The sequence below is a fragment of the Mytilus californianus genome, unplaced genomic scaffold (genome assembly GCF_021869535.1).
Source record: "Mytilus californianus isolate M0D057914Y unplaced genomic scaffold, xbMytCali1.0.p SCAF_6, whole genome shotgun sequence".
In the NCBI taxonomy this organism is placed as follows: Eukaryota; Metazoa; Mollusca; class Bivalvia; order Mytilida; family Mytilidae; genus Mytilus; species Mytilus californianus.
Window position 1 is genome coordinate 89,957,952 of NW_026262712.1, and position 13,995 is coordinate 89,971,946.

Sequence of the window (13,995 nt, forward strand, 5' to 3'; positions counted from 1 at the left end):
ACAGTCTGTAATTAAAGTTTGTTACACATCAATTACTTTGTCAAACCTTCATAGAATTTTATGAAACTTTGGCAAAAGCTTTTTTATGATTAAGAGATAATGTCTGAAGCAAACTTTTGAAACTATATATTTTTCATAGTTAGTTTTTTACAGTTAACATTTACAAACAGACAGTCTGGGATTAAATTTTTTCGACATGATACATTTGTAAACCTTCATGGATTTTTATGAAACTTGGACAGAAGCTAATCTTCAAGACCAAGAAATAGTATCTAAAGCAAAAGTTTTAATTTTTTTTTTAAATTCTGTATTTTACTGATAAATGGACTCACTTTTTAAGTCAACATTACACTTGTACACTGACAGCAGCAATTGCAAGCAAGACACAGGGTCCCGCGGAACCCCTTACGAATTTTATACTATGACTCTACTTACAAGTTCTTTTAATTGTGCAATACAGCTCTGAATTTCGATTGTGATTAAATATTTGACATAGCATAGTTACTGACACAGAATGAATGTGGTCTACGAACTTAAATATTTGTAATTGGACATTTACCTACTATGGTCCAATATCCAAAATATAATACATGGTTAGAATCAGCATATCAAAGAACCCCGAAAAAAACAATTTTTGATGAAATCAAACAAAAAAAAAGTATAATTTTGGACACTTTGGACCAATTTGATAACAGGGCCCAAATTCCAAAATCTAAATACACGATAAGTTTCAGCATATTAAAGAACCCCATATATTTAATTTTTTTTTAAATCATACAAAGTTTTAATTCGAACCCCAAATTAGGACCAACTTGAAAACTGGGGCCAAAATCTAAATACATGTTTAAATTCAACATATCCATACCTGTCAACTGACCCGTATTCTGCGGGTTACACCCGTGAATTTCCCCTTTCACACTAGATTTTTTAAATACTTGCCTGCAAGGATTTGTATAGGAAGAAGAGTATTTGTAGGAAACTCAGCTGTACATGTTTATGTTATAGTATATAAAACTAGAGGCTCTCAAGAGCCTGTGTCGCTCACCTGATTCTACTTTGGTTTTGGAAATCATGTTAAAATAGATTAAAATCATTACAGATACCCTAATAATGAGTGAGGCCAAATTTGGTTTAATATTGGCCCTGTAATTTAATAAAATCCTGGTGGCCATCTTGAACAGTAAATCAGCAACAAAGGAGCAACACTTCATCATATGTTAAAGGAAGTCCCCCCGCTGGCGGCCATCGTGGATGAAGGATCAGCTTCAAAGTAACAACACTTAGTTAACACCTGATAAGTAACATTCATGCTATGTTTGGTTTCAATCCATTCAGTGATTCTCTAAAAGATGACATTTGTATGTATTGTCCATAGGGTCCTTTGTTAAACACTGTCCCTAGCTGGTGGCCATCTTGGATGATGGATCGGCTTCAAAGTAACAACACTTGGTCAGCACTTCATAAGGAACATTCATGCCATGTTTGATTTTATTCCATTCAGTGGTTCTCTAAAAGAAGACATTCGTATGTATTTCCCATAGGGTCCTATGTTAAACTAAGTCCCCCGCTGGCGGCCATCTTGGATGATGGATCGGCTTCAAAGTAACAACACTTGGTCAGCACCTCATAAGGAACATTCATGCCATGTTTGGTTTCATTCCATTCAGTGGTTCTCTAAAAGAAGTTCAAAATGTAAAAAGTTAACGACGACGACTGATGCCAAGTGATGAGAAAAGATCACTTGGCCATTCGGGCCAGGTGAGCTAAAAAAACCTCTAAAATTGAACCAAAACAAGTTCGTAAGCGTTATGACCTGACATTTTCTTCTTCAATGCAGGTCATGACCTGCATTTTCAGTTTCAGAGGTTGACAGGTATGAATATCAAAGAACCCCTTGAATTTGTTAAAATCAAACTATGAATAATTTTGGACACTTTGGACCTCAATGTGGACCAATTCAAAAACAAGGCCCAAAATCAAAAATCTAAATACACAGTTAGATTCAACATATTAAAGAACCCCAAGAATTCAAGACTTTGGATTAAACCACATTGAAATCGGTCAAGAATAAGCAATTTATACAAAGTATTAGAAAAGTATTGTTTTTGGCCCCTTTTTCCTAAACTATTAGGGCCGTATCCCCTAAAATCAATCCCAACCTTCCTATTTTGGTATGGAACCTTGTGGTACAATTTCATAGAGATCCATAGACTTATACTCAAGTTATTGTCCTGAAACCAGAAAATCCTAGTTTTAAAAATGAGGCCCAAAATCCAAAAATACGGTTAGATTCAACATATTAAAGAACCCCAAGAATTCAGAACTTTGAATTAAACCACATTGAAATTGGTAAAGAAATAAGCAATTTATACAAAGTATTGGAAAAATATTGTTTTTAACCACTTTTTCCTAAAAGGTCAGAGCCATAATCCCCAAAATCAATCCCAACCTTCCTTTTTTGGTATGGAACCTTGTGGTACAATTTCATAGCGATCCATAGACTTATACTCAAGTTATTGTCCGGAAACCTGAAAATCCTAGTTTTTTGCCCTTAATTCCTAAACAGTTAGGAAAGTAACCCCCAAAATCAAACCCAACCTTCCTTTTGTGGTATGGAACCTTGTGGTGCAATTTCATAGAGATTCATACACTTATTCTCAAGTTATTGTCTGGAAACCAAATCTCTTAGGACGACGATGACCACGACCCTGACAATGTCATAACATTATACGACCCTCAGAAAGATTAAATCTTTTACAAACGTTTGATTTGAAGTACTTTTTTTTTTTTAACAATATGCACTTAGACTTTCCAATTTATACTGTTTTAAGCTGGTCATATATACTAGAGAACAAGATTTTTCCAACATAAACTATAGGGTTAGTTAAAAACTGATGAAATAATGATCTTTAATAGTTTGACTTTTACTGTACTAGTTTAGAATAAAGGAAAAAAACAACAAAAAGACAATGATTTCATTCAATTTATTTGATTGAGAAAATCAAGTACCACAACCATGTGCAATACATCAATGACAATGTTATGTTCCTTCATAAACATACTCTAAAAACAATGTAAAATTATAACCTAAAACATAATTAATAAAAACTCTATATGTTCCTCAATTAAAAGTTTTCTTATTTTGACTGATTCAGTAATAGATGCAGTTGGGGATGGGGCACACTTTCTGCTTTACTTCATCATGCAAAAAGAAGAACTATAGGTTTGAAATAAGATATTCAGAAACTGAAATAATCTATCAAATTAGCACAATACAATTATATTTGAACATCAGCACTCTTGCTTTAATACTGACATCAACTATTGAAATGAACTAAAACCAAAATTTTTGTCATTGCTAAAAGGCAAGGAAATAAGCCAACATGAAATAGATTCGTCTATCTAACTTTCTCATAAGTACATCAGATCTGTGAAAAGGTTTCAAGTTATTTATCCATTATTCACACAACCACTTAGTCATGGGGACAAACATGGCATAAAGTTACCCTTGACCAGATGATTTCTATGAACCAGAACAGATTTTTTTTGTATACTACAACAACAACAAATATATATATTGAGTGGTTCAAGTTAATGATTTATGAAATAGTTTCAAAAATTACCCTTGACTAAAACATATCTGAGAACCAGGACAACTTGTGTATCCTTTTATAAACATAGAGATATTGAAATATATAATTAATTGAAATATAACTTAAAATACTCTACAATGCTGATTTATTTCTCCTCCATCAAAACACATATATACTAAAACTAACAATTTTAGCTATTCTACTTCATTTTCTCTCTTTAACAATTAAATAAATTTTAATTTTCTGACAACTATATGTATACTATTTAGTTAAAATCTTTAAGAAACATTCACAACAATAGCACTTAAATTGAGTTTTCTTATTTATAGGGTAGCTATGTCATGCTGGTTGTTAACTGTTGCATAAAAGCAATCTTTATAGAAAAAATATTTATGCTTTGAAAATTACATACAATAGAAAATTTCATAATTTATAGGTCCATATCAAATTTTTATTTCGTTAAAATTTATTGATGTTATTTCTGGTTTCCTATCAATAGAATAGAAGACATGAATTGAATTTTAAATTTCCATAAAAAAAAAAAAATGACCAGAAACTGTTTGCTCTTTTTCAAGTAAGAGTTTATTTGTGAAAAGGAAAACTGTTTAGAAACAGATGCAAAATTGAAACTTTATATAAAAATGTCATGAACAGATATCCTTGTTTTACTCCTAAAATAATTTAAACATGTAATAATGTTTTTATATAATTTTTTAGCTACTACAATCTTTATTTTTGTTTTGCACAAGCTAAGCCCCTTTTACAAATTATGACATTAATGCACCAAATCTAATAATCAGCCGCTTTCTAGAATTATACAAAAAAAAAATAAACATGATGTCTTTCATCCATACTGATATTCATTCTGTTCTATCTATGAAAAACAAACGATTGTACTTTCCATTACCATAAACATGAATAAAAATTCAGCAAATGCTATACTGTAAATTCAGAAATTATTGCAGGTTTTTATTATTAATTAAGGAATGACTGTAATATTTTTTCTGTCTATGAAGGAATAACATAAAAAATGTGGTGCACACTTAATAACCTGCATAGCGGGTTATTTTAAAGTGTGCACCACATTTTTTATGTTATTTCAAATAGACAGAAAAAATATTACAGTTATTTCTTATAATTTAATTCTAAATTCCATTTTAAACCGTAGTAAACCATGAAAAAACGTTGATGACGTCACGGTCACATGACAAAATTATGTCTATGAGCTGATAAACAAAACAACGCCAGCCAATCAGAAGACGCGTTACATCCAAAATTAAATTATATGCCAATTATGTGACATGGTGATTATCACAATAATAAGACCTCACATTCTGATATCAGATACATATATCTATATGAACCTTTTCAAGAAATCGCAATAATTAATCTCACATTTTAGTTCAGTCTTTAAAAATAGCACTAATAAATGTACACAATAATTTCTGAATCTACAGTACTTCTTAGCTGGAAACATGATATATGTATAATAATAATCACATAGAATCACAACAGAGAGCACCAAATATAAAACTAGCTAATTTAATTATGATCATCTATAATTATATTACAATGATTTTATTTATAGCAGTAAGACAGAGTTTCCAATTGTTACATAACTATACAGGAACATTCCACCAAATAACATCAAATGAAAACCATGAGGTTTAACCCCTATGTTCTACTATCAGCAATTGATGTTATTTGGTAGATACAACTTAACAGGTTGAGTGTCAGAACATAGAATGTCTATACAGAATGCTGTAAAATTTTACAAAGTGTAGTAAATATTACAGAAGATTTTGACATATCCCTGTAAACAAAAAAGTTTGTGACTACCTTCAGAAGTGCTCAAGAAAAAAAAAGACTATTTTGTTAAACTAACTATATTACAAGCATCAACTACATGTATATTCAGTGTCATTCATACTCTAAAACTGTTTCAGGTGAAAATACATGGAATGGAATATATAACTACTGTTCAATCTACATTGATACTTTATCAAAAGTCAAACTCTAAGAAGTACTGCAAAATTAAACTTCCATAGGAAGAATGTCATTGAAATAAGCATCCTCCTTATATGTCTCTCCTAGAACAGCTCATAGTTGACCTCTTTAAACTAAATCATTAACAATTATTAATTTAACACATTATTACTTTATGATTTTCATAAACATTTTTCTCAAAGCATTAATTAATACAAATATTCTATTACAAATTCAGACAATGTAATATCATTTATCCAACAGCAAAGTTATAACTGTATAAAAAGACAAACTTCCAAACATCATTGTATATGTAAAGTAAAAAAATTAATTTACATGTAAAAACAATGGATGGACTAGATAATGACACAAAAATGTCTTTCTGGCAAAATTCCTGATTATCTGCCCTAGTTAAATAATTTTTTATAGCAATATAAAATTATTAAATTCTATTTGTTGAATTTAGTCAATATCGAAATCCTCAGAATATGGAGTGATAAACCTGCTTAAATAAAAAATGTCTAAAGTAATAGATGGTTTGTAGGTCACTTACTTGAGAAATCTGCTCTTAAGTGTTCATATATAAATGATTTTAGTGAATTATCTCCCCTATTTGAGGTTTTTTTTCTCATAGTGCTGTTCATACAGTTTATATAACCCAAGTTATAAGCTAAATATGTAACCAAGAATGTGTTTGCACAATACTGCATATTGTGGTTCAATTCTATATAAAGGAACTTCAATGAGACAGCAACCCATCAACAAAACTTCACAAACATTACATATGTAGAGCTCAACATATTCTGCACCAATGAGCTCACATACCATATAGCAAGCTCTAATTTGCCTAAATTTAAAACTTGTACACAGTTTCTTCCTTATCATACAACTAATTTTTGCTAAAAGGAAAAATTGAGTTGCTATACAAAAGTATGGAAGTTAAGGATCCCTTGGATTAAAAATGTTCTTACTTAAAATTCTGGACACAATCAAACCATTTCAAGAATATATGCTTGATACATCTTCAGATTATACATGAAAAAAACGAAACATGAAATAAATGTCTGAATAGGAAAGCAAGTTCACAACACAATGCAAGTTAACCATAATAAACACATACAATTCACCAAAAGGTCTTCATAAATAAAAGTGACCACCTTGTATGGCAGATTATAAATTCCCCCAAATATACAACACCAAAAAAACTTCAACCAAATCTTTAACACAAGCATAATTTTTCAATAAATTAAAATAAGTATAATAGACGACTTTTGAATTTGTGCACTTTCCTGGAAATTTCCTGTCACAATGCTTATGTTATTATGTCACAGTAAGATCTGATTGGTCCATGACATAGTCTATGGCGTTGTAACTCATTCATAAAAAACAACTTGAGATTTGTGTATTGGAGTCTACTCTTGTGAATTCTAAGACACTTATCCAAATGTATAATGTAAAATGTACACATGATTTGAGACCTTAATACTACAAAAAGTGATCGAGTATTTCAAGGAAGACATGTGTTGCCTTCCATCTCCAAATAATATAAACAGAAATGGCAAAATCAATGTTTTGGTATGGGAAACCACAAAAATCACGCAAATTTAAGTCATTTTGAAGATTCTGTGTAAGTTTGGTTGAATTCTGTCAAGTAGTTTTCAAGGTGTTGTTGATTAACAAAGCCTGTGACAGGGACAATGACCTATGACAACAGAAGGTGATCCCATTGTGTCAACCAAGCTAGAAGCTGTCAGGTGACAAACTGAAAATTACTGCTTTCAAGATTTCAATTTGTTAGTACTGAAAGAAACCTTTATAGCTAGATAAAATATTTTCCTGGTTTCATATATTTTTGTAATACAACTACAAATATGTGTATCACCATAAAATGTTTCGTCTCAAGGACTTCCCACTGCTTTTATTTCGAGACCATTAAATTATACATTCATAATTCATACTGAATAAAATATCTATCATGATCCATGAAACCTGGTTGAAAATAAAATCAGTATATAAACTTCACAAATAATCTGTTTTTGTGAGCATTTTGATTTTAGAAAGAAAACCAATCATAAGTATAGCTATTCAGCATTTGCATAGATTAAATTGTTTCTAATAACATGATTTGTATTTTTAAAACTGGCAATCATTCCTTTAAAAACTGACAATCATTCCTTTAAATACTTGTTTTAGGCATGCCCAATGGAATAAAACTAGATTATTTCATCTATAATATGACTAGTACCTGACAATTGAATTTGGTTTTCCAACCGAGATCAAATTAAACAATGTTTGAATGAAAGATTATAAAAATCATCACAAGTTAAACATTTTCACATAATAATTACAACCTGAAGACAGGATAAATCATTTAAAATACAATGCAATTATATACTATATCCTTTAATATTCCTGTGTATCTTATTTTGGCTAAATTCCTAAAGAACATCTTCACACAAAGTGTTCAAAGTCTTCTTAATATAGCTTAGAAAATAATTATGAATATTAACAATAATAAAGTCAGATAAAATTTAGCCAAAAAAAAAAACAAACAAGAAAGCAAATGACAACTTAATCAATACCAGTATTTGTTATCATTGATATATAGTGTGTACTGATAATGATTTTTTTTCTATTTGTTTGGTATATTATGAATATAACAAGGATATATATAGATTCTAAAAAACATTGTTTGTCAAAATATGTAATGCCATATTAAAACAAGCACCTGCTTTCAATTTATAAATTTAAAATACAATGTACTGATAAAAGCAACATATTAATTTATTTCACAAAGTAACCCTATTAAGTACTATAAAAAAAAATCTATAATTAAAAATGCCCTATGACAAATTTTAAATGAGTAATTTCATGAGCCAATTGACCTCCATGTCCAGTAATTTTTAAATACATAATAATTACTAATTTAACAATAAAGTTCTGTTTTCTAAAAATAAAAACACGTTTTCCATAAAAGCAAGCAAATATTGTTTCTTGGAAAGCACCCTTGTAAATCATCATCTTCAATATGAAAACTTCAAATTACAGGCCATGTGACAAAAATTTTCCAAACATTGAAAACTTTTATACACAATGTCACATTCAATAAACTGTAAGATTTTGCTAAGATCTGTAAATCAAAACAAGGTTTAAAAAGCACTGATAATAGATGGGGATAAAACACTTGCATGAAAGATCAACATCCCATAATTCATAATTAAAATACATAAAACACACTGCTATTGGTTGGTAAAATCTCCAGTGTTCAACCTTGGTCTTGGTCTTTCGCCAAATATGTATCTTTCATCATTATGTATGCTCTGTGCTAAGGCTTGCATAGATGCTGCAATCTGTTCTGGGTCAGTTGGTAGAGACTAAAATGTAGAAATATGTCTGTCATCAGAAGGTTCACATTATGTTTTATCTTCAATGCAATGTGGAAGTTTTTGTCATAAATATAATCATAGTTTGATACTTTTTTATTCCTGTTAATTTTACAAAATGCAGTGTACCAGAAATATAAATAATAAATTGGGAATGTGTCCATGAGACACAGATGATGCCCCCGCTTGCATTTAACGAAAAAAAGGGACATAACTCAAAAACTGTAAAAGTGATGCTACCCAAATTTGTACTTGATCTGAGTTTTGTGGTAATAAGCATTGTGTATACATTTCATAACATTTAGTTGAGGCAAACCTAAGTTAGATAACGGAAACGAAAAATTCAGCAATATTTCCATTTGTAAAGGGGCATAACTCTAGAACGATAAAAGTGACTCTACAAAAATTCAAACTTGATCTGTGTTTTGTGGTAATTAGCATTGTGCATAAGTTTCATAACATTTGGTTGAGGCAAACTAAAGTTAGAGAACAGAAACGAATATTTCAGCAATTTTTCCATTTGTAAAGAGGCATAACTCTAGACTGATAAAACTGATGCCACCAAAATTCGAACTTAATCTGTGTTTTGTGGTAATTAGCATTGTGTATAAGTTTCATAACATTAGGTTGAGGCAAACTAAAATTAGAGAACGAAAACGAAAAACTCAGCAATTTTTCCATTTGTAAAGGGGCGTAACTCTAGAATGGTAAAAGTGACTCCACCAAAATTCAAACTTGATTTGTGTTTTGTTGTAATAAGCATTGTGTAAAAGTTTCATAACATTTGGTTGAGGCAAACTAAAGGTAGAGAACAGAAACCAACTTTGGGACGTATGGACGTACAGACGGACAAGGGTAAAACTTAATGCCCCCTCAACTACGGCGGGGGCATAAAAAGAATGTGTCCATAGAACACGATGCCCTGCTTGAAATATCATATTTCCAAGATCAGTGAACTTTCAAATCTGTTTTTTTAAATTGTTTTAAGTTTTTATATCATGTTACTATGGAAATTATACTTACTCCATCTTCATCAAACTCTTCTATGTCAACAGTTTCCCTAATACCAGGGCACCAAGTGGGGACAGAGATTGGCACAGATGCTGAATATATTAACTTATTCTTTTTCACTGTTGAAGGGGCTTCTCTTTCACCTCTTTCACCTGCAATAAAGTTGACTAAATTAATATCCTCATTCAATCAAACAAGTGTCTATTGTTATGGTTATATGATTTTTTTTATCTGAATGCTTATTTATTGATTATATGCTGATACAGTTAATCAATAGCATACCAGTAACTTAGATATTTGTCACAGGCATACAAACATCTTGTAAATTTTACGGTTGATTAGTTATGAAATTGACCAGACCTTGATGTACTAATTAGGTTATATGCATGTCAAAATAGAGGATTGCCTGATTTTACCAAAAAGCTTGTTCCCAGTATTTTTGATAAATTAAAAACAAACACCGAGGTTGCTTAAACTAATTTGTATATAATCCACCTATTGATCCAAATATTCAAGATATCTTATCATATTGCAAATAAAAAATACTTTGAGGTAACTATAAATATATGCATATTAAATCTTTGTTTAACTTCAAATCAAACTCAGATAACAAGAATTAACCAAATATCTCTCTTTAAAAAAGATCATTATTTAAAATATCTTTTTGGATTTTAGTGAGGTGAGAATTTTGCTCCATGTTGAAGACCTCACTGTGACTTGGAAATGAAGAACAGCAATAAAAGTACTGTTCCTTTGCTGTTGTTTTTCTTAATATGGGTGTTGTGACTTTGTTTTATGGATTGATACACAATATTGTTTCTTTTCCTTCAATAGAATATTTCTAAAGAGTTGCCTGAGCAATAACTACACAGAACCTTTGTAAAAATCCCAACACTTTTCCACAACAATTCCTCATGATAAGATCTTTTATATCTATATTTATCATCTGTATTTATTTTTTAAGAACTTACTTCCTTCTTCAGATTCCGATTCATCTTCTGACTGATAAAATTGTTCCTCACTGTCAATATCACCTCCATCAAACATAAACATACCTATCAAAGGGAAGTAATTCATTTAATTCTATCTACACTTCTACTTTGTTAATTATGGAATTCTGAAGAGAATTTAAAAGTTACTGTTTTACCCTAAAAAACTTCCTCTTTTATGTAATAAAAAACATGTATAACACCAAAAATTAAACAAGAATGAAAATTAACTTTCTTTTTTCTTTTTTCTGTTTATAATGAGCTGTTTTAAAGAATGAACAAAGTATTCATTCAAATTGCTGGGGTGAAACTCAGCAAAATCAAAGTTAAAAGTCAATAAAAACCCTGAACAGTTGGGGCAAAAATGGACACAATATTCAAGCTTGATACAGGTCTGAATTTGGATTGTAATTAAATATTTGACATATTATAGGTTTCTGAATAAATGTAGTCAAAGAACTTGAAATTGGTTATATGAATTGAATTTATATTCAATTAAAGATTTCTTGCTGTTGTGCAATACACTGTGCTGTTGTGCAATACTTAGTAAATCTGTTGTCAGACTATAAACAAATAAAGTTCAATTTCTTCTCAATGTCATATTTGAAATTTATGAAAATGAATAGGGAGATTACATCAATAGCTATAAATAATTCACCAAAGTTTCATGAGAACTGCTGAAAGCATTTTTGAGTTATTGTCCAAAAACTGGAAAATCCCCCCTTTTTTAATGAATAAAACCCCATAACTCAGAAATGTAAAATCTAGAATTTATAAAATTCTAAAGGGAGCTTACATCAACAGATATAAACAATTCACCAAAGTTTCATGAGAACTGCTGAAAGCATTTTTTAGTTATTGTCCGAAAACTGGAAAATCACCCTTTTTTTTATGAATAAAACCCTGTAACTCGGAAACATAAAATCTAAAATTTATAAAAATTGAAAGGGAGCTCATGTCAATAGATATAAACAATTCACTTAAATTTCTTGCAAGTTGGTGAAAGCATTCTTGAGTTATTGTTGGAAAACTGGAAAATCCCCCCTTTTTCAATGAATAAAACACCAAAACTCAGAAACGGTAAATCTGAAGTTTATAAAAAACGAAAGGGAGCTCACGTCAATAGATATAAACAATTTACCAAAGTTTCATGCATATTGGTTAAAGCTTTTTTGAGTTAATGTCCGACATGTTGACGACGGACGGACGGACAGACAGACTGACGTGAGACGGTCAACGGTATACCATAATACGTCCTGTAAACGGGCGAATAAAAAGTTTGTAGCAGTTCATTTCCAACAACCTTATTTTTATGCTCTACATGCAGTTTGATGTAATAGTCTTTACAAAGATGTCAAAAGAAACATATATATTAAAATCAACAAACAAATGACATCTCGCTCCCATTTGTTTAATAGTTTGGAAATTATGTGCATCTTAAAGTTACACTGCATATGAAATGTATATAAACCTCAGTTAAACTTATACTTATACAAAAATGCTTAATTTTCTTACCTTTGTGATTTTTTTGGAAAATATTGGCCTATGAAGTAGCTTTTTTAATGTGTTGGTGGCAGAGAAGCCTTAATTCTCTTTATTAAAAGGAATTTTAAATTAAATGAATACACACCATCAGCATTTTGATCATAATCCTCCAATGACTGTCCTCTTGGGACTGGTGTTGATTTGGCCCTTGAAAGTGCAGTTTTCTGAAAAGAAATTTAACAATCTCTTTTTATCTCTCTGTATCTGTGTCATAGATGGAAAAAGAAGTTATCTTCTGATTGAAAATTAAAAAAAATAAATGAAGAATGTGTCCATGGGACACAGATGTCCCGCTTGTAAATATGACATATGAGGATAGAAAGGGACCTCCAAAATCCCCCTACAACCAACACCCCTTCTTTGAGTAATTCAAATTGATATTCAACAATAAATGACCCACCAATCATGTCTAAACATAAAAGTTCCCTTCCTATCGGCCCATATTCATTTCTCAGGCTTTCTTTAAATTAGGCACATCTTTTCAGCATTTATAAATACTTTCCTTAACCCTTTAAGACCTCTAGTACATGTTACCAAATGGCAGACTGGCACATAAAAAAACAAATCAATTCCATAGAAGTTTTTATCACCAAGACTTACCTGTGACATCATCCCTTTTGGCTTTAACCTTTCTGGAGTCTTTGAAACATTTTTTGACCCTAAAAAGTAATCAAATGTTAATAGTAACCAAACTGAACTAAAACCAAATGTGTTAAATGTACCAACTCTCATATTAAGAGTATACAAAGAATATTTGATAATAATTTACTAGTAATAATATCAGATTATTACATGGCATTTTTCATATCAAATGTATTATCAGTCCATGAGACCAGGGCTGATAATACATCTGATATGAAAAATAACATGTTATGATCTTTTTATCATATGCTTCAACAATGGAGAAAAATAACGGTTTAATGTAATGATCCTTTTAAGTGGTTCTCAAGTAGAAGTTCAAGAAGTGAAAAGTTTATGGACGACATACACCAAATGTAATACATCCAATATGAAATCTTTCTATCATATGCCTCAACAGAGGAGAAAAACAACAGTATAATATTATACACCTATTGACTGGTTATGAGGGTAATAGCAAGTTTGTTGTCCCTGAGATACCAACTATTGCTTGAGGCGAAGCCGAGGGCAATAGTTAGTATCAAAGGGACAACAAACTTGCTATTACCCTCATAACCAGTCAATAAGTGTTTTATTATACCAAACAAACCATCTTTCTAAAAATTCTACATACATCATCTGAAAGAAAAGAAAAATGTCACATAAACAAAATGAACTATAAGTTTTTTTTATAGTCCGTGTTGTATTTGTAAATATTCTATTTACTGAAATCAAGACTAGGAATACTTGTGTAAAAATTCCTGTGCAAATGATAAATTCTTCTATACTAGCTAAAGTACTGTACACCAAAGCAATCACATTTTCTGAAGACGACGACAGACCCGTATTATACATTTACTATATTTTAGA

General features: G+C 30.5%; 1 protein-coding gene across 2 annotated transcripts in view; it reads right to left on the reverse strand.

Moving 5' to 3' along the window:
- Window positions 1–2,969: 2,969 nt before the first annotated feature.
- Window positions 2,970–13,995, reverse strand: part of LOC127704766 (uncharacterized) — a 34,606-nt gene continuing 23,580 nt past the window's right edge. For both annotated transcript variants that reach the window (XM_052208968.1, XM_052208967.1), the window contains exons 9-13: window positions 13,108–13,166; window positions 12,593–12,671; window positions 10,945–11,028; window positions 9,986–10,125; window positions 2,970–8,953 (exon numbers count right to left, since the gene is read on the reverse strand). In XM_052208968.1, the coding sequence (XP_052064928.1) occupies window positions 8,819–8,953; window positions 9,986–10,125; window positions 10,945–11,028; window positions 12,593–12,671; window positions 13,108–13,166 (497 nt within the window). In that variant the 3' untranslated portion in view covers window positions 2,970–8,818. The remainder of the gene's footprint in view (window positions 8,954–9,985; window positions 10,126–10,944; window positions 11,029–12,592; window positions 12,672–13,107; window positions 13,167–13,995) is intronic.